The sequence below is a fragment of the Terrapene carolina genome, unplaced genomic scaffold (assembly GCF_002925995.2).
Source record: "Terrapene carolina triunguis isolate 2854851 unplaced genomic scaffold, T_m_triunguis-2.0 Scaffold558, whole genome shotgun sequence".
Lineage (NCBI taxonomy): Eukaryota > Metazoa > Chordata > Testudines > Emydidae > Terrapene > Terrapene triunguis.
Window position 1 is genome coordinate 12,312,114 of NW_020664909.1, and position 27,063 is coordinate 12,339,176.

General features: G+C 42.2%; 1 protein-coding gene across 2 annotated transcripts in view; it reads left to right on the plus strand.

The window, feature by feature from the left end:
* Positions 1 to 27,063, plus strand: part of EPHA6 (EPH receptor A6) — an 858,706-nt gene that overhangs the window by 736,236 nt on the left and 95,407 nt on the right. For both annotated transcript variants that reach the window (XM_026659017.1, XM_026659018.1), the window contains one exon: positions 16,405 to 16,466. In XM_026659017.1, coding sequence (XP_026514802.1) covers positions 16,405 to 16,466 — 62 coding nt within the window. The remainder of the gene's footprint in view (positions 1 to 16,404; positions 16,467 to 27,063) is intronic.

Sequence of the window (27,063 nt, forward strand, 5' to 3'; positions counted from 1 at the left end):
TGCATCTCTACACTGGCTGTAAGCACGTCATCTAAAACCCATTGAAGTCAATGTAAATACTCCCATTGACTTCAGTGGGACCAAGGTCTAAGTGGATTATCAGGGTGCAGGAACATTTTCTGTGACATTCAGCACCATTTTTAGACAAATGTCAGAACATTTTTGACAAAAATAATTCGTATTAACTGGGTTCAGCGATAATGGAGGCAAGATTACAATTCCGCACAAAGGGAAGTATAAGCAGATCTTGTTTGGGGGGAGAACACTTACACATCCAGCTCCATTGGTAAATGAATTATGCAGCATTTAATTGTGATGTTCATGATGGGGTGGGGGGATCTTAATGGATCTCTTTCATCTCTAATATAAAGATTAAGGATGTGAAAATTGCTTTACAAGAATAGCTAGTTCAAATGTACACACATCTCCCAACTAAACCAATACGTAACCTTTATTTAGATCTCAGTCCCTTTTAGTGAAGGCCTCTCTAACACTTTTACTGACTCAGCATAGCTGAAGTTCCCTCCCCATTCACAATAAGGCTCTTTGTTTCCTTTCTAACACATAGCTCTCTCCTGTTCACTAGCTTTCTTCCTTTCATAAGATCTTACATATGTTCTGTCTTTCTGCTTCCAATGACAATCTCTCCACCTAGTGTTACCAACTGGCACAATTTTATCACGAATCTCACAATATTTGGTGTTTTTTCTTAAATTCCAGTTCCTGGAATTATTGGATTATGGGAGACTCTCTCAACTTTAATTACAAAATTAAATTAAATTTCTAGCCCTCATGGTTGTAGAGAACTTGAAAATCTAATCCGCTTAAGGCTCCAACCCAGAGGAGAAATAAAAGAAACCCAGATTTATTTTTAAAATCTCATGATTTTAAGTCAATCCCACAATTTTGGGGGCCCTGACTCATGATTTTAGTATAGACAATATCACTTACCTCACAACTGAAGACACAATTATGGGTTTCAGAAGTGTCCATAGTCTTTCTGCATAGCTTCAACTGCTTCTGAATTGCAAATGCATGTGCTCTTCATCCACAGAAAGCAAAAAGAGATTCATAGGCAATGAGAGGAAGATGCTGGCTCAACAATTTTGGATAGTTTCAGATATGAAACCAAACTTCACTTAACCTTTTGAACATTTACCTATAATTAGTAAAGCAGTAATCATCAGCACAGTAATCCTTTGTCTCTGTAGGCAGTGATAATTGCATCCGTTTTTTGGTCAATGTGCGTGAGGGTGGAAACAAGCAACACAAGTGCTGTCAAAATGATAAATGAGAAATATATAAACAATATTTTGAAATACGGAGTATACGAGATAAACAGGACATGACCAGGAATTATGTGACAGATAACCTAAGCTTTCACTGACCTTTCACGGAATGATGGAAGTAACAGTTTGACAAGGTTGGGCACTTCTTGGGGTATTTATAAGGGCATAGAAACATGCTTTCCTGCAGCAGTAGGCATGCTTTTTTTTTTCTATTGGTTTTCCTTAAACTTCTGAAACCCATAATTTTGAAAAAAGTTTTGTTTTGTTTTTAATTTAATGCATCTAATTTCCCTGGCCACAGATACTATGTGAATTTGTACAATGTTTCTATTTCCTCTTACATCCTGCTAAGTAGCTCTTATGTATTATGGAGTATTGAATATTGATGGAGCATAGGAGCCTTTGATATGCAGATATCATTTTGTTTAAACTCCATGACATACTGTGAGGTCAATAGAGCAAGTGACCGCTTATGCAATGAGACTTCGTTTGGGGACAGAAATCATGTTTTCTCACTTTGGAATGTCCCTTGCCCTTCACACAGGAGAGTGTATAGTGGTATGAACATCAAAAGCATTACGACAGCAGCTTTCAGGGGTGAAATGTCAGCATTAGATTAAATAAGTAAATTGTACTGAAATGTAGTTATACTAAGGCTGCGTGAACTGGCCATAATCTAACAGGGCTAAATGCTTTATCCATCCATTGAATTAAGCCCAAAGTGAACCTGTTATTAATTTAGTTAACAGTTTTCCTTTGTTCCTTGGCACGAGGGCCAGACTGTGGAAACTGCAACTCCCAAGTTCTGTTCTTGTCTCTGCCACTGGACCCATCTTGTCTGTTGCTTTGCGCCAATCCACTGGTGGAAAGTAGTCCTAAAGCCAATGTAGGATCCGTCAATGGAACAGAGCTGACAAAATGGCACTAGGGTAGATGGCCAAGGCTTCACTGCCCACCAGTAATCACTGGCAGCTCTAATGGTCCATTGAGCAATTGTCAGCTGGTATAATTTAGAGCAGTCTCTAGGCTGCTCCAGTTACCACAGAGGCCCGACCTGGCACACAGCCTTCATGGGATCAAGGGAGCACAAAGATGATCTAAAGCCACTTGACCCCAACAAGGCAGACCTTGAAGGAATGTAAAATTAGTTAAAAAAAACTGGCTGGAAAGCTAAAATGAAAATTAACAGTAAAAATCAAAATTTGACCAGAAGATTTATCAAACTCGTACAGCCTAACTATTAAAAAAAGTTGCCACTTGCTTTCCCTCTACTACTGCATTTTCTTTGCTTCCACAAATGGAATGGATAGTGGGGATGGAATGGATCAGGAAAAGGGAGAAACTATAAACATGAAAACAGCTTTCCCCAAAATATTCCCCCAATCCTGCAGAATCTCCTCTGTCGGAAAACCAGATGATTTGCATCTGGGACTGGAGAGGTGGCAGGCCAGAGGAGACAGGGAACATTTTAAAGCATTGTCCTTTTCTCAGCCTTGCAGGGATTCACCTCCTAAATCAGGATTATTTTAAAGAATGTTCCTCATCCATGATGTGAAACCCCTATGGCTGGGGCAGTGGGAACACCTGGGTTTATGGCACCTTTGGATGTTTCCTGACATAGAGGGAGGCGAGGACATGGGGAGGCTAAGAAGCAGTTTGGAGGTACAGGGCCAACATATAGATGATCCTGGCCTCCATGGTATGTCTACACTACAATTAAACACCCACGTCTAGCCCATGTCAGCTGTCTCAGGCTTGCAGGGCTCAGGCTGTAAAACTGTGGTGTAGGCTTCAGGCTCAGGCTGCAGCCTGAGCTCTGGGACCCCAGGAAGATGGAAGGTCTCAGAGCTCAGGCTCCAGCCCAAGCCCGAATGTCTAACCTGCAGTTCTACAGCCCGAGCCCTGCAAGCCTGAGTCAGCTGACATGGGCTAGACGTGGGTGTTTAATTGTAGTGTAGACATGGATCCCCCTAGGACTGGGGGCTCAGCCAATGGAGAACTGGGAATTTTAAAACTGCTATATCCCCCTTGGTCCCCAACAGGAAAATGCGAGGAAGACCCTCTGAGTGCATATTTAAGGTTCCCAGTAGTTTAAATTAAAAACACATGCCTATGTCACAGAGTAATTTGTGATAGCAATGCCATTTCTATTCTGTTTGTAAGTCTTATGTGGTGCTCCTCTTCCCACTGAAGTCTTCAGAAGGAACAGGACTGGGCATTTCATTGAACAAACTGCAGCTATATAGGAGGGATATACAGGGCACTATAGTAAACTGTCAGAGACCACAAGGCTTTTAAAAATAAGCTGGGAAGGTGAAAGCTTGGAAAAGGTGTGAAAAGAACAAACTGGAAGGCCAAGATGTAGTGAATGAAAATTTGCAGAAAAACACTTCAAAGAATAATATGTAATTTTTCAAATACTGTGTAGACACAATAAACTATGGTCATTTAGGAATGGCAGCTATGGGCCATTAGAGAGAGAGAGAGAGTGTGTGTGTGTATGTGTGTGTGATAGTATTCAGCAAATAATGTTCTTCCATGTATTGTACATTTCTGTTATTTATTTGCCAAGGATGTATATGCCCAGCTCATTCATTAACTACTGTATATTATTCAAATGGTAGTGTTTATGCTGACCTAGCACAGCTCCTAGTGGCCAGAGAGTTTGGGTGAGCTACTCCACATTCTGCACGTCCATCCTTTCAGGGTATGTGGAATACAAATTTCAGTTTGGGATCATCTCTAATTTAAAACAATTAGTATGACTACAATTATTTGTGGTAAATTCATCATTTGATTTGCACATAACTTGTTTTGGTTGGTTTTTGATTTAATAATGTAAAATTTGAGTGGTTGTGCAGCTGCTTTTCTGCATCATTGGTTTTTGGGTTTGGGGTTTTTTTTGGTTTGGTGGGGTTTTTTAAAGTCTCTTGGGAAAATATTTATTCCCTGGAATCTGTTCTCCCATTGATATACATCACTACAGTAACTTCCATTACCAGTAATGGCAGTTATGCATCTAGAAAGATAGAGCAATAGACTCTGCCAATACATATTGTATATAAGAAACAGCACAAGTGTAACTAGACATGGGGTTTTGAGCCCTGAACAATTACATGAGGAAAGTGGGGAGTTTCCTGTGAGCATTTTTAAATTCTAAAAGAGCTAATCCTAATTAGAAGCAGGTCTGTGCATTTACTAAATTAGAGCCACTTTCTAGCTTCAATGGGAGACATATGGATGTAATCCAAACCCAGAATATGGCCCGTAAGTGGAAGGATATCAGATAAAAGTATGAACTCTGATTTGCGGAGATGACCTAAAGATAGTTTCATGTAAATTACAGAGACCATGTCTTACAACCCTCAATATTGATATAGGTGGACTAATAAATATCCTGTTTACTTTAACAGTTTTATTGCCATGGCAGATATTAAAGATTTCCTTATAAATAAGGAAGTCTTGCATCTGAAGAAGTGAGGTTCTTACCCACGAAAGCTTATGCTCCCAATACTTCTGTTAGTCTTAAAGGTGCCACAGGACCCTCTGTTGCTTATAAATAAAGACTGTAGAGATTAACATGTACTAAATGTATTCTTTTTTGGAGGATTAATCTTACATAAAAATTCATTAAAGTGGGCTTTGCTGCATTATTTAAAATGACAACAGGAGACAACAAGCTGAATATTTTGTCATTGATATGACACTTTATAGTCTCATCCTTATTCATCACTCTATCATTCAATTAAATTACATACTATCAAAATCCTATGTTATGGAGAAAATTAGAAGGAAAATTAAAAATAAATATGAATTGTAAATGCATCTGGTATTTAAAGTTACACTACCATGTATGGCAGATATTTCTGCTTTCTTGCTTTGACAAAGAATAAAATCCTGAATGAATTAATAAATGCAAAATACAAAAAAATGTAATGTATGACCTGAGGTGGCAAGGCATCAATCAAGGATGTTTTAGCAACTTGTGTTGCTCTGATCTGCATTGAAAGTCCTGCAAAGTAACAGCCAAATGGAGGCAGCAGGTAGTATTGCCAGATGAGGATTCAGTTTTGAGGAGCAGCCTAAGGAATCCAGCTTCCTTGTGCAATTAAATATTGTGACCAGGTCTGTCACTTAAGTGACATATTGAATGGGAAGAGCAGACTGGATCACTATGAGGCCCCACATGAACCAATCACTAAAGCAGCTTTAATACTTTCGATTCACGCTTGCAATTAGACTACAAGTGCTACACACACATTGAAAAGAGGAAAAAGTGAGATACAATATCAGGGAAAGAGAGGACCCCCAAGAATGACAGGTCTGGAGTTTCTTGTGATCTTCATGGAGGATCGGGCCTTGTAGGCAACAGAATAAAAAAGTCTAGCATCTGCAATTTCAATTGTCATTTAAAAAAAAAATATATATATATAAGGGCAGCACCCAAAGACCAATCACCATCAGAGCCCTATTGTGCCAGATGCTGTACAACTAGAAGAGGGTACAGTCCCTGCCTGAAAAACTTCTCATCTGAAGAGACAAAGAACAGATACTGTGTACCTTTATGAAGCTAAATAAGTAATAGTTGCTTTGTTTGGACTGTAAAGTCTTTGGGGCAGGAGCAGTGTCTTCCCATGTGTGTACATCATTCAGCACGATGGGACCTCAAAGTGCTACTGTAATATAAATAGCAATGTATGCTGTCTTACACCTAAAGAGAGAGAAATGTCTACTATATGGGTTCTCAACCTTTTCCCGTACAGAAGACTTCCCTCTAGCCAGGAACCCTGTTCTGTTTAGCATTCTAGAAAGGGCAGGGTGGTTCTAGTCACCTGATAGCTGACCACAACCCCCCTGGAAGTGATGAGTTTCATGCTGAGAACCCCAGGTTTAGTAATTAGTGCACAGAAGTGGAGTCAGGTGTTGAGGATTCAGTCATTGGCTCTGTTACTGACACTGTGTGAGTGGAAGAAGTAATTTAACCCCTCTATACTTGAGTTTCCATATCTGTAAAACTGCAATAATCCCTGCCTCACCGAGTGATTTGAGACTTAATTGATCATTTGTAAAGTGCTTTGAGTTTATTGTATGAAAAGTGCTGTATAAGTACAGCTATCAATACTAATAGAAGTTAGCGGTTTTTTTTTAAATAACAAGTGTAAACTGGAAATTCTGTGGAAAGGCTGTTACTGACTTCCATAAGGACTATTTCTGATTATAATAGGACCATTAGAATCTGATATTTGATGACATCTTTACATTGTCCTCCTTCCCATAGCTTTAAGGATCTAACAGTAATCCAGACATTTCTGATCTATCTTATACTCAAAAGACAAACATTATGCTAGTTCAAACATTTCATAATATCACTTGTCAAAATCAAGTCTGGAGTACAGTTTTGAATATTTTATTGACCATCACCAGCTGTCTGTTACGCTTGGGGCCAGTATCTTACATTTGTAATGGTTTTGTCAGGCACTACAGTACAATAGGAAATAATATCCTGACTTTATAAGGATCTCTAAGAAAAGATTTGAGGTGGCAGTGTTAGATCCAGATTAGGGTTTGATCTTGAGGCCAAATCATGGCTAGAGTTTGGGGTCTTAGTCGATGGTTCCAACATCTTGCAAGCTTTTCAAGAGATGGCAACATTCTCATGATCATCTGTTCTCACAAGATGACCAAAATTTTGGACTGAATGCCTAAGAAAATTGCTGTTTTCACAAGACTTTGGCTGCATAAGATCAATAAACTAGCCCCCCTCTGATTTTGGATATGACCCTGAAATCAAAGGTATATGAACTGATTAGGCTCTGATATCAACCCTAGATGAAATTTCAAATGGGTTTGGATTAGGGAGTTTCCAGTTATGGACCCTCTAGTAAACTTTACAACACCTCTAGTTAAGACTCTAAACACTTTTCATAGAGGTCTTATTCTGCTGGAGGTTATAGGTGGCCAATTTGGAGGCCTCTCCTTTCCATTGCTATTGGACCATGGCAGTCAAACATAAATAAAGCATCAGGTGTAAGCAAACTCTTACTGCAAGCATGGGGGCAGAAGTACAAATCTGAGTTTGTGAGGAGCTACCAGTAGCCTCAATGGCTTAACTTGTGCTCCACTAGAATTCTCCCATAGTTCACAAGGTGCAGATCTTCTGATGCGCATCTCTTCTGTCTGTGTGATGCCACAGCTGCATATATGGGTGCTCTTAGCAAATCATGTCCTTCCTGTGCTACCACTTGAAACAGGTGTTTTTTGGCACATATGAATGCTAATTACATGTAAAATAACATGTTCTTGAGCCTACTCAGGGGTATGGCACAAAGGGAACTAACTACATATGAGTTTTTAAAAGTTATTTTTTATTTTTCACATAGCATTTGGGCCTTTGATTTAGATGATATGCTAACTGATCACTCAGGTTGGCAAAACCCTGTGTTGGAATTTGTATCCTTGAATGATTGGATAACAATGAGAAATACTGTGTTTTCCTCAATGGTGGATATAATTTTGCTGCATATAATTTCAAATTATGTAAAGGAAAACATCTAGCAGTCTGAAAGTTTATAAAATATGTACCTCTTAGCCCAAAGAAATTCAAATCTATTTCAGAAACCTACCTATATATTCAAATATATTTCATAATTAATTCAGATTGGAAAGTGCTTATCATTGTTTGGACTGTTGAACTGAGCAAAATGGATACAGTTTTCTTTTAGCTTGTCAAAGTACATAAGGGAATGAAATCTGCTTGTACAAAATGTGGCACTATAAAAACATCAAGTATTTTGTGCTGGTTTGATTTTATGAATCTAAGGGTTGTAAAAGACACAAATAGGATCTGAGAAATGGGGTAAACATATTTTATATTTCCTGAGGTATATATGTTGGCATTGCTGTTTGGATTGAAGATTCAGGCAAACAGTTTACTTTTCATTGTTACAGTGTCTGGTTCCCCAGGTAGTTCAGCCCTCTTTCTGCTCCAAATTGGTACATTGGTACACAGCAGCTCTTATGTGGCTTTGCTCTGGAGAAAGTATGCTTTTCTATCAACACAGTTGGCCTTTTGTATGCAGACATTTACTTTCTCTCTTCTCTGTCTCTGTTGATAGGCCAGAGAACTTCTGTAGTGTATATAACTATGAAATTGCCCTTCCTTTTCCTGTGTCCAATCCCTTTAAATGTCTAAGATACCTACTTGTGAGAAGAGTAGAGCTGGATGGAGAAAGGTAATTCCATTTTGCAGAGACTTTCAATAGTTCAGACTTTGGTTTTGTTCTGATTCAAAACAAAACCCAAATATTTCTAGATTCTCTGCATAAGGGAATGGAACCCCAGCTCTGGGACAGTCCACCATGCAAACTGCCCTGGTGCTGCATACCCTAGAAGCCAGGAGAGGTATACACAGGTTTGGAAACATTCCTGCCAGAGAGTGTTCAAGCCTGGGTTCCATCAGAACTTCCTTGAAACCAAACTGTCTCCTCGATGTTTCAATTTTGATAGATCCACAGATTCCAACAAATATGTTGCATCAAAAATTTTCTGACCAGCTCCAATGAAGGGTTTGAGAACAAGAGGACTGCCAGACCCACTGCAGCCTGTAGCAGAGGAGAGGGACACTGGTGCTTTCACATAGAGATCATCTTATATTTTTTATGTAAATTAATGGTTAGACTGAAAATACATGTTTTGCTCTTTGTACATTTACACATAAGAATTGTGGTGAAGAAGATATGACTAAATAACAACAGTGAGTTTAGAAAATAAAAGGTCTCCTGGCTACAGGTTTTTTATTTGTAAAATTTTAAAATGCCCTGTCATTGAAATCTATTTCCAAGTTAATGTAAGAAATCAAAAGTAACACCTGCAATGACCACAGCTTGGGTAGTCATGTCTAGTGGTTGGAGCAGGAGTCATGCCTAATGGTCAGAGCAGAGGGTCAAAACCAAAGACAGCATTAGGTACCAAGCCAGAGGTCAGAACCGGAGACAGTGTCAGAGGTAAGGCAAAGGATCAGGGGCCTGGAGTAGGGCAGGACAGCAGGAACTAGGAGTAGATTGGGGTCTGGGATGGGAGGACTGGAACCAGGAGCAGAGATGAATGCAGGCCTCCAGAGTGAGGTAAGCAGGAGAGGTCCATAGTCACAGACAGCCAAGGATTCCTCTAGTTGCTCAGACAACTTCCTGTTGTTATTCCTGGTTTAAATAGTACTCCTTAGCCAATTCGGGGGGAGGAGGGATTGTTTCCCCCCAATTGGGAGCTTTGGGGATGGGGCCCTCTGTGAGTTAGCCCTTCCCTGGACCCTTCCTTAGTTACCCAGGTGAGCTGCTGGGTGGCAGCCATGGCCTGAGTGCTGCCTAAGGATCCCTGGACCTGGGTTCGGGCCTGTGATCCCTCACAATGCCTCCAGCAAAGAGCACAATGAAGGTGTGCCATGTTACAGGCCAAAAACTACCCAAATAGTTAATGCCTCATTCAGGGAAGGAATCTTCCCTTCCTCCTTCAAACATGCAATAGTACAATCAACAGTGAAGAAACCTGCACTTTATGCATCACATCTAGCTAATTACCATCCAGTGTCAACGTTCTGTTCCTGAGCAAGCTCATACAGAAGCGAGCCAAAGGCTGAATACAAGTTCATGTAACTGAAGCCAACATCCTAGACCCAGCAAAATCTGGATTCAAACCAGGATGGAAAACCATATTAGTGGCTATGTTGGGTGATTTCCCACTATTGATTGATAGAAGGCACTTGTCCATTCTAATTCTTCTAGACCTCTGCAGCATTTTACACCATTGATCATGAGATACTACTTCCCCTGCAACTCTTTAACCTTCTTCAGATGGGTAATGTGCTGAAATGGTTTGAGTCCTCCTTAGGATTCAGCCATAGAGTAGTGATGGGATACTGTACCTCCACACCTAGACTCTCACTTCTGGAGTCCCACAAGGATCTATTCTCTCTCTCTCTGATACTATTCAACATCTACGTGCAACCACTAAGAGAACTGGTAAGACAACATAGACTCAAGTGTTGCAATATGCAGATGACACACAGCTCTACCTTGTCTTTGCCACATATGACATCACCCTTGGTGGAGATCAACATCAACCCACTGTTCATCTATCAGCTAAACCCAAGCACAATGCAAGTGATGCTGGTTGTCAAAATGAGGAGTTTGCAGCCACTGTGTGGTCTGGGTTTGGTTGAAAGTACACTCCCACAACTGGTAACTTCAGTCCACAGTTTAAGATAGCTCCTGGGATTCCTGACAGCCATTAAGCTCTCACCTAGCTGTGTCCACAAGAAACACTATCAACATCTCCAGGTGGCAAAAAGATGATATCTAATCCTGGCAGACAGTGACCTGGCCTCAGCAACATATTCCTTCATTTGCTGGCTGGACTGCAACAATGTAATTCACCTGGGCATGAAATCACCAGCCCTTAGGAAACTCCAACTAGTACAGAACACAGCAGCATGTCTCCTAAGCAACACAGACTACCATAAGCACATCAGCGTCTCCTCTGCTCCCTATACTGGCTTCCCACAGAATATCAGGTCCAATTCAAGGTTTCTGTCCTTATCTTCAAAGAGCTCAATAGCCTGTTCACAGGATACCAAAGAAATCATCTGAAACTCTGGGATGAGGACTATGATAGACAACTCTGCTCCTCGGAAACTAGGGAGCTGTCCATGGCAAGGGTAAAGCCCATTTGTGCAGGAGACAGAGCTTTCAATGGGGCCAGTCCATGGCTGTGAAACAAACTGTCACAGGATCTAAAAACCCATCTAAAACGTGATCATTTTTGTTTCTAGAACTTGGCGCATTTCTTGGACCTTGCCTTCCATAGTACTGTGATGGGGTGGCTAAACCCCACACTGTAGAGTTAAGAATGCAGGAGCAATTCTGGGCCCAGGAAGACCCGCCCTGACAGGCCGCTGGGCATGCTCCAGTTGAAAGAGGGACTTCAAAGGGAGCGTCCTCAGCACAGCAGGGGGTGGACGGAGAGAGGCAGGCCTGCACTTGCTGCTGCAGAGAGACTACACCAGGAAAGTATTCCCAGGGGGAGGTCTGCCGCATGAAACCGAGACACTGTACCTTGTTGAGACCCATGGACCAGGGACAATTGCCAGCCACAATGGGCCTGAAGGGGAGGGTCAGAGAGGTAGGAAGAGGCCCAGGGAAGAGAGTTAGCCAGAGCACAGGTAGCGGACTCCTGCATTACGGTGCTCAAGAAGGCTTCTGGATCAGAACCTGGTGGTGTGGGAGGGCCTGGGTTTCCCTACCCTATAACCACCAGGCAGGGCTGCTGTCACAGACTACAACCACCAGGTGGGGAGGTGCCCCCCTCCCACTCACTGTCACACACACAGAAGACATCGAATAATTAAAAAATAATACTCACAATTTTACCCTAGGAGAGGAAATGGGAAAAATCACATGGGGCAGAGGTTAGTCACATTGCTTCATATACTTCTAGAAGGCTTTCAGATATTATGGAGATGAGAGTGGAATAAAACCTGGAAAGAATAGAACTCTACAAAATGGCTGCTAAATAGTACAAAGGAAGAGCTCATAGTAAACTAGAGGTCTCTATTTCATAGCCAGATATGCCACAGCATCATTCCCTTCAAATGGAGAATTTTCCACACATTTCTTTTTTTGGTAGTTATACTAAAAAAGAGAAGTTGCTAGATAACTCATGTCAAACCAAATGCAGCAATAAGCATCCGTAGGCCAGCTCTACACTTACAATTATTGCAAGGTGCTTTTGTCTACATTGTGGAAGTTATTTCTGGTCTCTCTCTGCCCGGGAGGAAGAGGTAGAACCAGTTTTTATATGAGCCAAATTCATACCTACTGAGTTTGGGCTGCTTGGGAGTTTGACACTAAGACTAGTAGGCTGCTCAGTTAGTTGTCATTAGCGCCATGAGGTGAAGAAAATATTTTAATAATAATAATAAATTAATAATCCTCACTAGTTTCTAATTTCAAGATAAAACATATGTCATCATAGCACCCAGTCAGAGTAAAACCCACAGTAATAATCAGTGGAGGTATAAAATCAGAAACAAATTGAGTTGGATAAACTCATAGATAGGACCCACCACTCAATGGACAAAAGAGGGTTTGATAATTCCTCACACACCAAAGAGGCCTTTCTAAGAGATGGGGATACAATGGAGAGAGAGAGAGATGCTGTGATGACAGGGGATTTTTGTCAGAAAATAAAAAATCAATTTTCAACACAGCAAAAGAATAACAGTGGGATTTGCATTAGTAACAGAACTGTTATATTTATTGGTGATCTAAGAAGGAGAACAAACAGGTAGAAAGATTTGCAGACAAATTTTTGTTTTTCAAGACTAGAGAATACTGTGAGGAACTTCAGAAAAAATTGACAAAGCTAGGTCAGTGGGCAGCACAAGGGCACATGAAATTCAGTTTTCAGAGTAGCAGCCGTGTTAGTCTATCCACAAAAAGAACAGGAGTACTTGTGGCACCTTAGAGACTAACAAATTTATTAGAGCATAAGCTTTCGTGGGCTGCAACCCACTTCTTCGGATGCATATAGAGTGAAACATATATTGAGGAGATATATATACACACATACAGAGAGCATGAACAGGTGGGAGTTGTCTTACCAACTCTGAGAGGCCAATTAAGTAAGAGAAAAAAAACTTTTGAAGTGATACTCAAGATAGCTCAGTACAGACAGTTTGATAAGAAGCAAGTGTGAAAATACTTACAAGGGGAGATAGATTCAATGTTTGTAATGGCTCAGCCATTCCCAGTCCTTATTTAATCCTGAGTTGATTGTGTCTAGTTTGCATATCAATTCCAGCTCAGCAGTCTCTTGAATAGATTTATGCAAGTGACATCATCATAGAGCCTAATCACATCAGCCATACCATCAGGGGCTCATTCACCTGCACATCTACCAATGTGATATATGCCATCATGTGCCAGCAATGCCCCTCTGCCATGTACATTGGCCAAACCGGACAGTCTCTATGCAAAAGAATTAATGGACACAAATCTGACATCAGGAATCATAATACTCAAAAACCAGTGGAAGAACACTTTAACCTGTCTGGCCATTCTATGACAGACCTGCGGGTGGCTATCTTAAAACAGAAAAACTTCAAAAACAGACTCCAACGAGAGACTGCTGAGCTGGAATTGATATGCAAACTAGACACAATCAACTCAGGATTAAATAAGGACTGGAAATGGCTGAGCCATTACAAACATTGAATCTATCTCCCCTTGTAAGTATTTTCACACTTGCTTCTTATCAAACTGTCTGTACTGAGCTATCTTGATTATCACTTCAAAAGTTTTTTTTCTCTTGCTTAATTGGCCTCTCAGAGTTGGTAAGACAACTCCCACCTGTTCATGCTCTCTGTATGTGTGTATATATATCTCCTCAATATATGTTTCACTCTATATGCATCCGAAGAAGTGGCTTGTAGCCTACGAAAGCTTATGCTCTAATAAATGTGTTAGTCTCTAAGGTGCCACAAGTACTCCTGTTCTTTTTATGAAATTCAGTGTTGACAAGGACAGGTAAATGCACATTTGAAGGAATAGCTTGAACTACTTCTATACCATTCTCATTTCTAAATTAACTGTATCAACTCAGGAGAAAGATCAGCGGGCCTATGTATTTTATTGAGCTGTCCACGATGTCCACAGTCAGTCAAAAAATATGCAAAAATTTGCATATATAAAGAGTGGGATAGAAAATAGGAGTGGAAATATTATAATGCCATTAGGCAAGTCACCCTGGTTATTGTGTTACCATCTCATTAGCCCATCTGAAAAAAATGTATAGCAGAAATAGGAATGAGTCCAGGGACAGCCAACTAAAAACTAAAAGATAGGCAGGTGTTGTGGAAAATCGACCACACGATTGATTTTGGATCAGATCAGCCTGAGGCACCTTTATTGATTACAAGCGTGTAGGGGAGGTAACAGCTCTAAGTAACTGCCCGCTGAATCAAGGAACACACAAGCTTTTTAAAGCTTAAAACCACAGACAAATTACACATACTTCCATATTAATTACCTTATTTGGAATACATTGCAAAATCAATACAGGCCAAAAGCAAGAACAAGCATCTCCCCGTCTAGGCCCCTCCTGTTACTCACTGTCTGTTCTTTTGCGGTCAGCGACCTTTCTAACACAACTGTTGTGGTATATATTTCATAAGCCTGGCTATTGCAAATTATGCTCCTTGGGGACTTTTTCACTCTGCCCCCTCATGCCCTTTATACACACAAAGCCATTGTTCTGCTTTGGGGACTTTCCATACAAAAACAGGCTCGGTCAACTCTTTAGGCCTGTAAGCTTGACCAGAGTCCTAAGGCCCCCATAAATTTTCCTTCACACAGGGAAAGACTTTTACATAAGGACTTGCAAAGGAATTGAAATTATTGGGACTGTTTAGAGAGAAATGGAATGAGTCAGGATGGCACCTGTTATTAAAAGTTCTGTTTTACATAGACCTTTCCAGATACAGGCATTGCCACAAAAAGAGATTGGGCAGGAGGAAAAAGTGGATAGAACAACAATCTTGCATATGTGCTCGTTCATTACATTAGTCTTGCATTTATTAGTTGACTCTGTGCAGGGCCGGCTCCAGGCACCAGCGAAGGAAGCAGGTGCCTGGGGCGGCCAATAGAAAGGGCCGGCACTCCGTCCGTTATTGGGGCAGCACGTCCGGGTCTTTGGCGGCAATTTGGTGGCGGGTCCTTAACTCCCTCTGTTCCTCTTCGGCGGCACGTCTGCGGCAGCTCAATTGGGTTTTTCTTTTTTTTTTTTTTTCCCTTCGCCGCTTGGGGCGGCAAAAAAGCTGGAGCCGGCCCTGACCCTGTGTAGTACACCTCTACCCCGATATAACGCGACCTGATATAACACACATTTTGATATAATGCGGTAAAACAGTGCTCCGGGGGGGGGGGCAGGGCTGCGCACTCCAGCAGATCAAAGCAAGTTCGATATAATGCGGTTTCACCTATAACGCGGTAAGATATTTGGCTCCCGAGGACAGCGTTATATCGAGGTAGAGGTGTACTAACCATTCTGAAACATCTCACTGCGGGCCCCGATTAGCGGGTAAATTGGACTGTTCCTGCTAGGCAGTTTTGGAGTGACAGCTCAGTCCTGGATACCAGCAGTAAGATGCCATTTAGGTACATACAACAGATAAAATATAAAATTTGGTAAGTTGGACATGTTGGTAAAAACCATATAATGTTAATCGGTTTCTGAGCTGGTTCTTTTCTGAACATAATACAGAACCAACAAGGAAATATGCATTAGTCAAGCAGAACAAAGTACATAAGAGACCCAGATAGCCCCCAAGCCAGTAAAGCATTTAAGCACATGCTTTACTTTAAACACATGAACAGTTCCATTGATTTGAAAAAATTAAGCACTGAATTCAGTACGTTGGTGGCCTAGGACCATACTGCATCAGCATATCTATGGATAAAAATACACTGGCCATGTTTCACAGAAATGAAGGTTTAGAAACTCCACCAAAGGCAGATCAGTAAAACACACACACACACACACACAAAAAGGAGAGATTTCTTTGCTTTCATAGTATATAGGGTCATTGAAGTTTTTGGCTTACATGCTTTTTCTTTGACAGGGCAGATTTTGGTTTCTTTTAGAGATGGTTTATCAATTTCCTTTTTTTTTTTTTTTTTTTGCCTGGAGTGTTTTCAGAAGTATTCTTTATAAAATATAGCTGTAATTACTACACATTCATGTTAAAGATGCTACTTCTCCCACTGACAGGTACAAAAATGGTAACTGTTTGGAATTGAGGACTCTAGTTTGACTATTTTAAAGAAAACACTGCCAAAATGAACTGTATGTAATCAGCTACTTCAGTGCCTCAAATAAAGAAAATATTGATTGAAAATGTTGCTTAGGGATAACAAAACAATGACATGCATTTGTGCTGTAGAGGAAGATTTTGAAAATGAGCTACATATTTAAGTAATGAAAATAATCTATTTGTAACAGCTGGAAATATAACAAGCCCTTAATATAGCTATAATCCTAATGTGTTTCTTTGCTGTCTTTGCAGGCAGACCAGTAATGATTGTGGTGGAATATATGGAGAATGGATCCCTTGACTCCTTTCTGCGGGTGAGGTGTCATTTTCTGATGACATTTGAATAAGAAGCCATACTAGGTTAAGATTTTAAATCATTTATCATAAATTAATTTTTACATAATGTTATTCATGGATTTTTAGTGAAGAATAGAAGCATTTTCCCCAGGGTACATTTCTTAGGTACAGTGATACATTAGAGCATAACTGGAAAAAAGAAGATTTAAACTTAAGAATATAATTGATTTCTTCTACAAGAGCAGTTCCCATATTTAGCAAAATGTATTTCAAATGGTGCTATTATGAAGGAAAAGATAAATTGAAACGCAAATGCCTTGCCTTATGGAAGCTGTTCATTTTGCTCAATTACTTTCAGAAATACTTTGTTATAATTTTTTGCTTGGGGAAGTAGACAGCAGGGTTGGTAATTGATTTATAATTATTTATGGTTACTTGCATTTAACAAATTGAATTAGAAAACAGTTCACTGGTGAACTGTCTCAACACTAACCTTTTCCCCCTAAAGGTCACCCTGTGAATATTAAAGAAGGGATGTATAAAGCATGGAAAATTGTTTGCATTTGAATTTGATTTTAATCAATGAGGTGGAAGGAAGAAAGGGCTGCCCCCAAGGTCATATGGGGTCTTCTGCCAACATCAGTAGAGGGCTCAGTAGAGGGCTCTGGCACTCTCCACAGCTTGTGAAAATACACTCACTTTAAGCCCAGCCTCCAGTAAGAGACCCCTCAAAACCAGCATGGAACCTACGATTTCAGGATAGCTATGTGAATTATTTAAAATTTGTGTTACATGTATAAATATCAACGAGCCACACTGACCGTCCATCTCACCATTATTAGTTGCCATCATGGTAAAAGTAGGTCTTGAAGTGAGATTCGGAGGAGGAGAGGCTAAGTGGCTTTGTGAACTAATGTGGAATGGGTATTCCATGTATAAGGGGTGAGGTGGAAGAAAGTGTGAAGATATTTGTGGGAAAGTGTATAAGCAGAGGGTCCAACCTGGCAACACTGGGGGGTATGATATAGGATCAGACAAGCAGGGAGGGGCAGAGCGGTCAATGGCTTGAAAAGCAAGTGCGAGAAGCTTGAATGTGAAGATGCAATGGAGAAGAGGGAGCCAGCAGAGGGATTCAAAGATGGGGTGATGTAATCAGAATAACAGGCAAAGGTGGTGAAATTAGCAACTGTGTTTTGAATGGCCCGGGGCAGGGTTGAGGTTTCTGAGAGGAAGGCAAGGGAGGGGAGAGTGGTAATAGTCAATACAGGAAAAGATGAGGTGTCTGGAGGGAAGAAAGTTTTACCTTAAAAGCATAATTGAGCCATTACTGAAGATGCTTTTATATATTTTTTGCCTTCCATTTTGATAATTCCCCTGTATTTTTTCCTCTACCCTCTATTTGCTTTCTGTTCACTACACTAGGAAACTCAGGACTTCCCATTTTCTCTCCCCTGGTCCCAAACATTCACTCACCCTCTCTTCCATCAAGATTGGATAACACTATGATGTATCTACTAGAACTGGTCAGAAAATTCAGATGAAACAATTTTTCATCAGAGGTTGATGATCTGTTTCACAGACAAAGTTCCTTGGGAAACGCAGGCAGGTTTCAAAACGTCTCTGCCAGGCACGCTTCCACCTGGTTTCCTAACAGCTCACCTCACTGGCTCATTGTCAGTCGCCTGCCAGACTGCCTCTGAGTTGGGGACCCCTGAGCTCCCAAGGCAGAGTGTCTCTCTGAGTTGGGGCTCCATCCTGTTTTGTGGAGAACTTTGAAATTTTGGGGTCTTGTTCTGAATCAGGGTGATTTCAAATACTGAAATTCTCCACACAGTTACCTTTCTCTGCACAGCTGTAGGATCTAATGAGCTATTCTTGACATGCACTTACAGTACTATGTTAGAAGCTGAGATCATCACAATTATGAGGTTATTATGGAGCAATGATGTTCACACTGTACCAAATATATTTTTAGGCAAAATGTTTGGGAATGTGCTAGTCATTATTTTCTGCAGCTGTTTTCTGAGTATATTATTTTCCAGCTTTCTTTCTCACTGCAGATTTGGTTTATTATTTAAAAATGCCTTTTGACAGGATTTTAAATAATAATCAGCATCTGAAAGCACTGTAGATATTTCATGGGAATTCCTGTTAATAATTACCAAAGCAAATGACTGCCAGTATCAAATTTTAAAAGAAATCAGTTTGCTTCATTAAAAATAGTTACTTCCTGTAGATTTCTTAAGTCTAAACTTTGAAATGCTTTTGTGAAGATGCAAAGAAGTACAGAGAGAGTTTATCTCTAAATCATAATACATTTTTACATTTACAAAGAGCCTTTCATGTGGCAAGATCCGGAAGAACTTCACAACATCTATCTTCATATTTAAAAGAGTTTCTTTCTACTGTTCTGGGTGTTCTTACATGCAGTCAAAGGATAAACATCCAAAATATAAGAATATCCCCCAGCATAGCAAGTGCTCCTCCAAAAATGTTACCCTGCATGTTACCACCACATCCCTCAACCCAACCCTTCTCCAAAACCTGAAAAAAATGGATAACTTAGTCCCTGAAAGTCAATATATGGGAGCTCTGATGGACCAATGTGGAAAGTGAACTCCAGAAAAGACCTTCATGGAAGACATCCTACCATCAGCCCCTGCTCTTAAACCAGAGAATTGTTAGCTTTAGTGCTATTACTTGTATTTCAGTAGAACCTAAATGCCCCTATCTCCTTTGGGGCCCCATTGTGCTAGGCACTACAAAATACATAGTAAGACAGTTCTTGCCTCAAAGAGCTTCCAGTCTAAACAGACAAGACCAACAAAGGGTGGGAGAAAGTAAATATTATCCTCATCCCTATGCTGCAGTTTCCCAACTATAAAATAAGTGACTTGCCCAAGGTCACAAAGAAAGGAAGTGGGTAGCAGAAGTGGGCACTGAACCCAGATCACTTGAATCCCAGTCCATGGTCTTAAATGCAAGATCAGTCTTCCTCATGTTGTTTTTGTATCACGCAGGGAGCGAGATAGTTCCAAACTCTCTAGGGTTTGCTAGGTCAAAACCAATACCTTAAACACCACAGAGGCTTATATGAAATAGACAGCAGACTCAAAAAAATACATACATATGAAAGAGAAAGAGAGAGAGACACACACACACGCATCTTATGTTCCTGAAATATACTGTGACAAAGTCAGGCTGGACAGCTGTAAGAGAGTGATAGACTGCAAGTATATCAGCCCCAGAATGATAAAGGTCCTTTTCTCTATAAACTGATGAAAAGAGGTTATCTCATGTCAACTAGGGACTCCTGAGTCCAATTAAGGGCTGCCTGAGACCTTCAAAAACCCCTCCTCTGGTCAGTGGCGTAGCCAGCTTCTAAGAGGAGGGGGAGCAAACATAAAAAAGGTGCCCCCCCCCTTGGCTCCTCCTCTGGCCATGCCCCACTTGACTCCTCCTCCGGCCGCACCGCCCTTCCCCCCCATGGGTCCTCTGGCCCTGCCATGCCACCCCCATGCCCCCCCCTCGCTTCTCCGACCGCGGCTGCCATGCTGTGCCCCCCACTCCTCCGGCCGCGTCCCCCCCACTCCTCCGGCCATGCCCACCACCCCTCCATGCAGTGATGAGCTGCCAAAATATTAACAACCAGTTCCCTCCTCCTTGCCCCACGAGGGGGTCATGCCCCCCCCAGGACTCCTGCCCATCCAGCCCCCCACGTTCCTTGACACCCCACCCCCCTTCGCGGGAAGCCAGGAGGGGGAGCCTTCAGGGGAGGAGACAGAGGCAGAGCCAGAGCCCGGTGAGCTGAGGCTGGGGGCATGGCAGGGAGCTGCTGGAACTTTTGTTCAATTTAAAAGCCCTTTTAGAACCGGGACAACCGGTTCTAAAAGGGCTTCTAAATTTAACAACCGGTTTCAGCTCACCACTGCCTCCATGGCTGCCGGCTGCTCTGCGGGCCACCAGCCTGCGCCCTCCACTCCTGCGGCCGCTTTTGGAAAGGCGGGGGAAGCGGCTGCTTCCCCTGCACCCCGCTAGCTACGCTACTGCCTCTGGTGAGAGAAGAGGAGAGACATGCTGCTGCAGAGCTAGTGGCAGCAGGGAGAAAGGCTTCTCCGGGGTGGAAGGCTGCCCTTCTCCCTATAGGAGAAGCTACCTGACTGTCTGTTTAGGGGAAGGACTGGCACCCCAGGTCAATAACAAGGCCACACACCTCACCCCAGCCAACACCCAAAGAGGGCATAGGAAGAGGTATTTCCCTTTGTTTGTGAGGTGAATTTGTTTCTTTTGTTTGATGGAGGAGCACTCTTTGGGCCTGTCCTGAGGCCTACCTCAAAAGTATTCAGAACTAAACCCCTAGTGGGAAAACAAATACTGTCTGGAGTGGGTTTGATTTATTCCAAGCCTCCCACTGCCAGAGAGGGGAATCACTGACCCTGGTGAGGTGGAAGAGGTACCTTGCCACAGTACACAAACATTCATAATTTTGAAAGCTGATTCATCTGTGCATTTAATGAAGGGGAGTCAACTAATGACAGCAGACTAAGTAAGGTTATTTATTTAATTAAAGGACATTTTCATTTTAACTCATCTTAGCAATGTGTGCAAGACACCAAGCACCCTAAATTGCCAAAGATACATAGATTCTAAGATAATACCCTCCTCTCAGATCCTGACTTGCTATAGTTTTCTTTTTCTTCCCCCATCCCACTGCAATAGTTTAGATAGTATTGATAAGCATAGTATCTCCTCTCTTGTAACGTGTGTGTGTGTGTGTGTGTGCAAATTAATCTTCCAAATACAAGCGTTACAATTATTAATTAAAATCAGTTTCTTTCCCCTATCTTACAAAAGGACTGACCTAAATTTGGAACTATGCCCAAACCTAACCTATAAACCAAACCCAAACTTTTAAGAAGAAATAAAAATTCCACTCCCTTGATGATCAATCTGGCTTCCTTACCACTGGGGCATGTTGCCTCTGTTTAAATCTCATACATGGGAGAGAAGTCAGAGTGGGGAATGTAGAAGTAGAAAAGCTCCTGACTTTGCACTGTTCTGTGGTTAGAGATTGTTTGTTCATTTTAAGGATTTAAGCTTCACAAAAGGAATGTAGCCAGAGATTGACATTTTGGGATTTGTTTGTGTTTATGGTTGGCTAAGAACCCTAGAAACCTGTAAAATAAATTAGAAACCCTCCCTCAGAGAGCTTTTATTTTGCTTCCCTGGCTACCTGTGTAGTTTTTCTCCAGCTGGAGAGTAGCTAATCTTAACTACTGTATTTTATTTCCATTAGGCTTTTGAAATGCGCTAATCAATAATTAGTGCACTGAGATAGCAAATTGGGACACAGCAACATTAAATCAGATCAGAGTTCTAGTTAAATTACTTTGTACCATAAATTGTTCTTTAAGAGGCCCGATTATAATAGTAATCCATTTGCATTTAATTGTGGTGTGTTGTCTCACTCTTCCATTCCAATCCTGTAGGGATTCACCTGGGGCCAAGCAACTCTTTAAAGTTGACCTCGTGGCATTTTTATGTAACTGTTTCCTAAAAAGGGAGGGGTCTGGGATTCTGGGGAGGGGTCAAGGGTTGCAGCTTCCCAGTTGTGTGACTCCCAGAGATGTACAAGGAAGGGAATGCTGGTCAGACTCTCCATCCTGCTCCTCTGGCACCACTGGTTCTTGCCCAGGCACCCCCGCACCAGTGCAAAACTCCATTTTCTCTCTCAGATAGGTACAGGGTGCTTCAAGTATCCTCAGTTATGAGCGTTCACCTTGGTGATGCAAAGTGGCTGTAAACACTGTCATTCTGCTTTGGTAGCGTCTAACAGCCATTGGTCGCTGGTTTAAGTGACTACACGTGGTGAAGGGGGCAATGGATAATCCAGTCTCCTGATGCCTATGAAAGCAGAATGCCATGGAGATCAGCTCCTCCTGCTCCTGGCCACTGAGGGTATGTCTACACTGCAGTTAGACACCCACAGCTGGCCGGCGTCAGCTGACTCAGGCTCGCAGGACTCAGGCCAAGAGGCTGTTTAATTGTGGTGTAGATGTTCCCACTGTGAGGGAGGAGGGTCCCCCAAATATGTACACTGCAATTACAGCCCCTTACCCTGACTTCTGTGACCCCAAGTCAGCTGTCTCAGACCACCTGCAGGTTTTTAATTGCAGTGTAGACAAATCCTGAAAGCCTTTGATACTCAAGCCGCACATTGTCTCCTTGGGTGGGCTTTAATGATGCAGCAAAGCTGGCACTCAAACCTTCCTTTTCTGCCAGATCAGAGTTCTTTCCATTTGGAGAAGAATCATCTGGCCCTTGTTTTATTTGTTTTCTTATAAAACTATGGCCTTCATGCATACTTGTAAAGCATGAACATAACGGCCATACTGGGTCAGACCTAAGATCCATATAACCCAGTATCCTGTCTTCTGACAGTGGCCAAAGCCAGGTGCCCCAGAGGGAATGAACAGAACAGGTAATCATCAATTAATCCACTACCTGTTACCCATTCCCAGCTTCTGGCAAACAGAGGCTAGGGACACCATCCCTGCCCATCTTGGCTAATAGCCATTGATGGACCTATCCTCCATGAACTTATCTAGTTCTTTTGTTAATTCTGTTATAATCTTGACCCTCACAACATCCTCTGGCAAGGAGTTCCACAGGTTGACTGTGTGTTGTGTGAACAAATACTTCCTTTTGTTTGTTTTAAACCTGCTGCCTATTAATTTCATTTGGTAACCCCTAGTTCTTGTGTTATGAGAAAGAATAAATAACACTTCCTTATTTACTTTCTCCACACCAGTCATGATTTTATAGACCTCTCTTATATTCACCCTTGTCTTCTCTTTTCCAAGCTGAAAAGACCCAGTCTTATTAATTGCTCCTCATATGGAAGCCGTTCCATATCCCTAATAATTTTTGTTGCCCTTTTCTGAACCTTTTCCAATTCCAATATATCTTTTTTGAGATGGGGTGACCACATCTGCACACAGTATTCAAAATGTGGGCATACCAGGCATTTATATAGAGGCAATGTGATATTTTCTGTCTTAATATCTATCCCCTTCTTAATGATTCCCATTCTGTTCGCCTTTTTTTTTTTTTTTTTTTTACTGCTGCGGCACATTGAGTAGATGTCATAGAATCATAGAATCATGGAATATCAGGGTTGGAAGGGACCTCAGGACGTTATCTAGTCCAACCCCCTGCTCAAAGCAGGACCAATTCCCAACTAAATCATCCCAGCCAGAGCTTTGTCAAGCCGGGCCTTAAAAACCTCCAAGGAAGGAGATTCCACCACCTCCCTTGATAAAGCATTCCAGTGCTTCACCACCCTCCTAGTGAAATAGTGTTTCCTAATATCCAACCTAGACCTCCCCCACTGCAACTTGAGACCATTGCTCCTTGTTCTGTCATCTGCCACCACTGAGAACAGCCGAGCTCCATCCTCTTTGGAACCTCCCCTCAGGTAGTTGAAAGCAGCTATCAAATCCCCCCTCATTCTTCTCTTCTTGAGACTAAACAATCCCAGTTCCCTCAGCCTCTCCTCATAAGTCATGTGCTCCAGACCCCTAATCATTTTTGTTGCCCTCCGCTGGACTCTTTCCAATATTTCCACATCCTTCTTGTAGTGTGGGGCCCAAAACTGGACACAGTACTCCAGATGAGGCCTCACCAATGTCGCATAAAGGGGAACGATCACGTCCCTCGATCTGCTGGCAATGCCCCTACTTATACAGCCCAAAATGCCATTAGCCTTCTTGGCAATAAGAGCACACTGTCGACTCATATCCAGCTTCTCGTCCACTGTGACCCCTAGGTCCTTTTCGGCAGAACTGCTACCTAGCCATTCGGTCCCTAGTCTGTAGCAGTGCATAGGATTCTTCCGTCCTAAGTGCAGGACTCTGCACTTGTCCTTGTTGAACCTCATCAGGTTTCTTTTGGCCCAATCCTCTAATTTGTCTAGGTCCCTCTGTATCTGATCCCTACCCTCCAGCGTATCTACCACGCCTCCCACTTTAGTGTCATCTGCAAACTTGCTGAGAGTGCAGTCCACACCATCCTCCAGATCATTAATAAAGATATTAAACAAAACCGGCCCCAGGACCGACCCTTGGGGCACTCCGCTTGAAACCGGCTGCCAACTAGACATGGAGCCATTGATCACTACCCGTTGAGCCCGACGATCTAGCCAGCTTTCTATCCACCTTACAGTCCATTCATCCAGCCCATACTTCTTTAACTTGGCGGCAAGAATACTGTGGGAGACCGTATCAAAAGCTTTGCTAAAGTCAAGGAATAACACATCCACTGCTTTCCCCTCATCCACAGAGCCAGTTATCTCCTCATAGAAGGCAATTAGGTTAGTCAGGCACGACTTCCCCTTGGTGAATCCATGCTGACTGTTCCCGATCACTTTCCTCTCCTCTAAGTATTTCATAATTGATTCCTTGAGGACCTGCTCCATGATTTTTCCAGGGACTGAGGTGAGGCTGACTGGCCTGTAGTTCCCCGGATCCTCCTTCTTCCCTTTTTTAAAGATGGGCACTACATTAGCCTTTTTCCAGTCATCCGGGACCTCCCCTGATCGCCATGAGTTTTCAAAGATGATGGCCAATGGCTCCGCAATCACATCCGCCAACTCCTTTAGCACCCTTGGATGCAGCGCATCTGGCCCCATGAATGTGTGCTCATCCAGTTTTTCTAAATAGTCCCGAACCACTTCTTTCTCCACGGAGGGCTGGTCACCTCCTCCTAGGGTGACCAGACAGCAAATGTGAAAAATCGGGACGGGGGTGGGGGGTAATAGGAGCCTATATAAGAAAAAGACCCAAAAATCAGGACTGTCCCTATAAAATCGGGACATCTGGTCACCCTACCTCCTCCCCATACTGTGCTGCCCAGTCCAGCAGTCTGGGAGCTGACCTTGTTCGTGAAGATAGAGGCAAAAAAAGCATTGAGTACATTACCTTTTTCCACATCCTCTGTCACTAGGTTGCCTTCCTCATTCAGTAAGGGGCCCACGCTTTCCTTGACTTTCTTCTTGTTGCTAACATACCTGAAGAAACCCTTCTTGTTACTCTTAACATCTCTTGCTAGCTGCAACTCCAAGTGCGATTTGGCCTTCCTGATTTCACTCTTGCATGCCTGAGCGATATTTTTATACTCCTCCCTGGTCATTTGTCCAATCTTCCAGTTCTTGTAAGCTTCTTTTTTGCGTTTAAGGTCAGCAAGGATTTCACTGTTAAGCCAAGCTGGTCGCCTGCCATATTTACTATTCTTTCTACACGTCGGGATGGTTTGTTCCTGCAACTGCAATAAGGATTCTTTAAAATACAGCCAGCTCTCCTGGACCCCTTTGCCCTTCATGTTATTCTCCCAGGGGATCCTGCCCATCTGTTCCCTGAGGGATTCAAAGTCTGCTTTTCTGAAGTCCAGGGTCCGTATTCTGCTGCTCTCCTTTCTTCCTTGTGTCAGGATCCTGAACTCGACCATCTCATGATCACTGCCTCCCAGGTTCCCATCCACTTTTGCTTCCCCTACTAATTCTTCCCTGTTTGTGAGCAGCAGGTCAAGAAAAGCTCTGCCCCTAATTGGTTCCTCCAGCACTTGCACCAGGAAATTGTCCCCTACACTTTCCAAAAACTTCCTGGATTTTCTGTGCACCGCTGTATTGCTCTCCCAGCAGATATCAGGGTGATTAAAGTCTCCCATGAGAACCAGGGCCTGCGATCTAGCAACTTCTATTAGTCTTCAGAGAACTATCCACAATGATTCAAGTTCTCTTTCTTGAGTGGTAACAGCTAATGTAGACCCCATCATTTTATATGTATAGTTGGGACTATGTTTTCCAATGTGCATTACTTTGCATTTATCAGCACTGAATTTCATCTGCCATTTTGTTGCCCAGTTACTCAGTTTTGTGAGATCCTTTTGTAGCTCTCTGCAGTCTGCTTGGGACTTAACTATCTTGAATAGTTGTGTATCATCTGCAAAATTTGCCACCTCACTGTTTACCCCTTTTTCCAGATCATTTATGGATATCCTGAATAGGACTAGTCCCAGTACAGACCCCTGGGAGACACCACTATTTACCTCTCTCCATTCTGAAAACTGACCATTTATTCTTACCTTTTATTTTCTATATTTTAACCCACTACCAATCCATGGGAGGACCTTCCCTCTTATCCCATGACTGCTTACTTTGCTTAAGAGACTTCGGTGAGGGCCTTGTTAAAGGCTTTCTGAAAATCTAAGAATACTATATCCACTGCATCTCCCTTGTCCACATGCTTGTTGACCCCCTCAAAGAAATCTAGTAGGTTGATGAGGCATGATTTCCCTTTACAAAAACCATGTTGAGTCTTCCCCAACAAATTATGTTCATCTTTGTGTCTGACAATTTTGTTCTTTACTATAGTTTCAACCAGTTTGCCCAGTACTGAAGTCAGGATTACCAGCCTGTAATTGTCAGGATCACTTCTGGAGCCCTTTTTAAAAATTGACGTCACATTGGCTATCCTCCAGTCATTTGGTACAGAAGTTGATTTAAATGATAGGTTACAAACTACAGTTCGTAGTTCTGCAATTTCACATTTGAGTTCC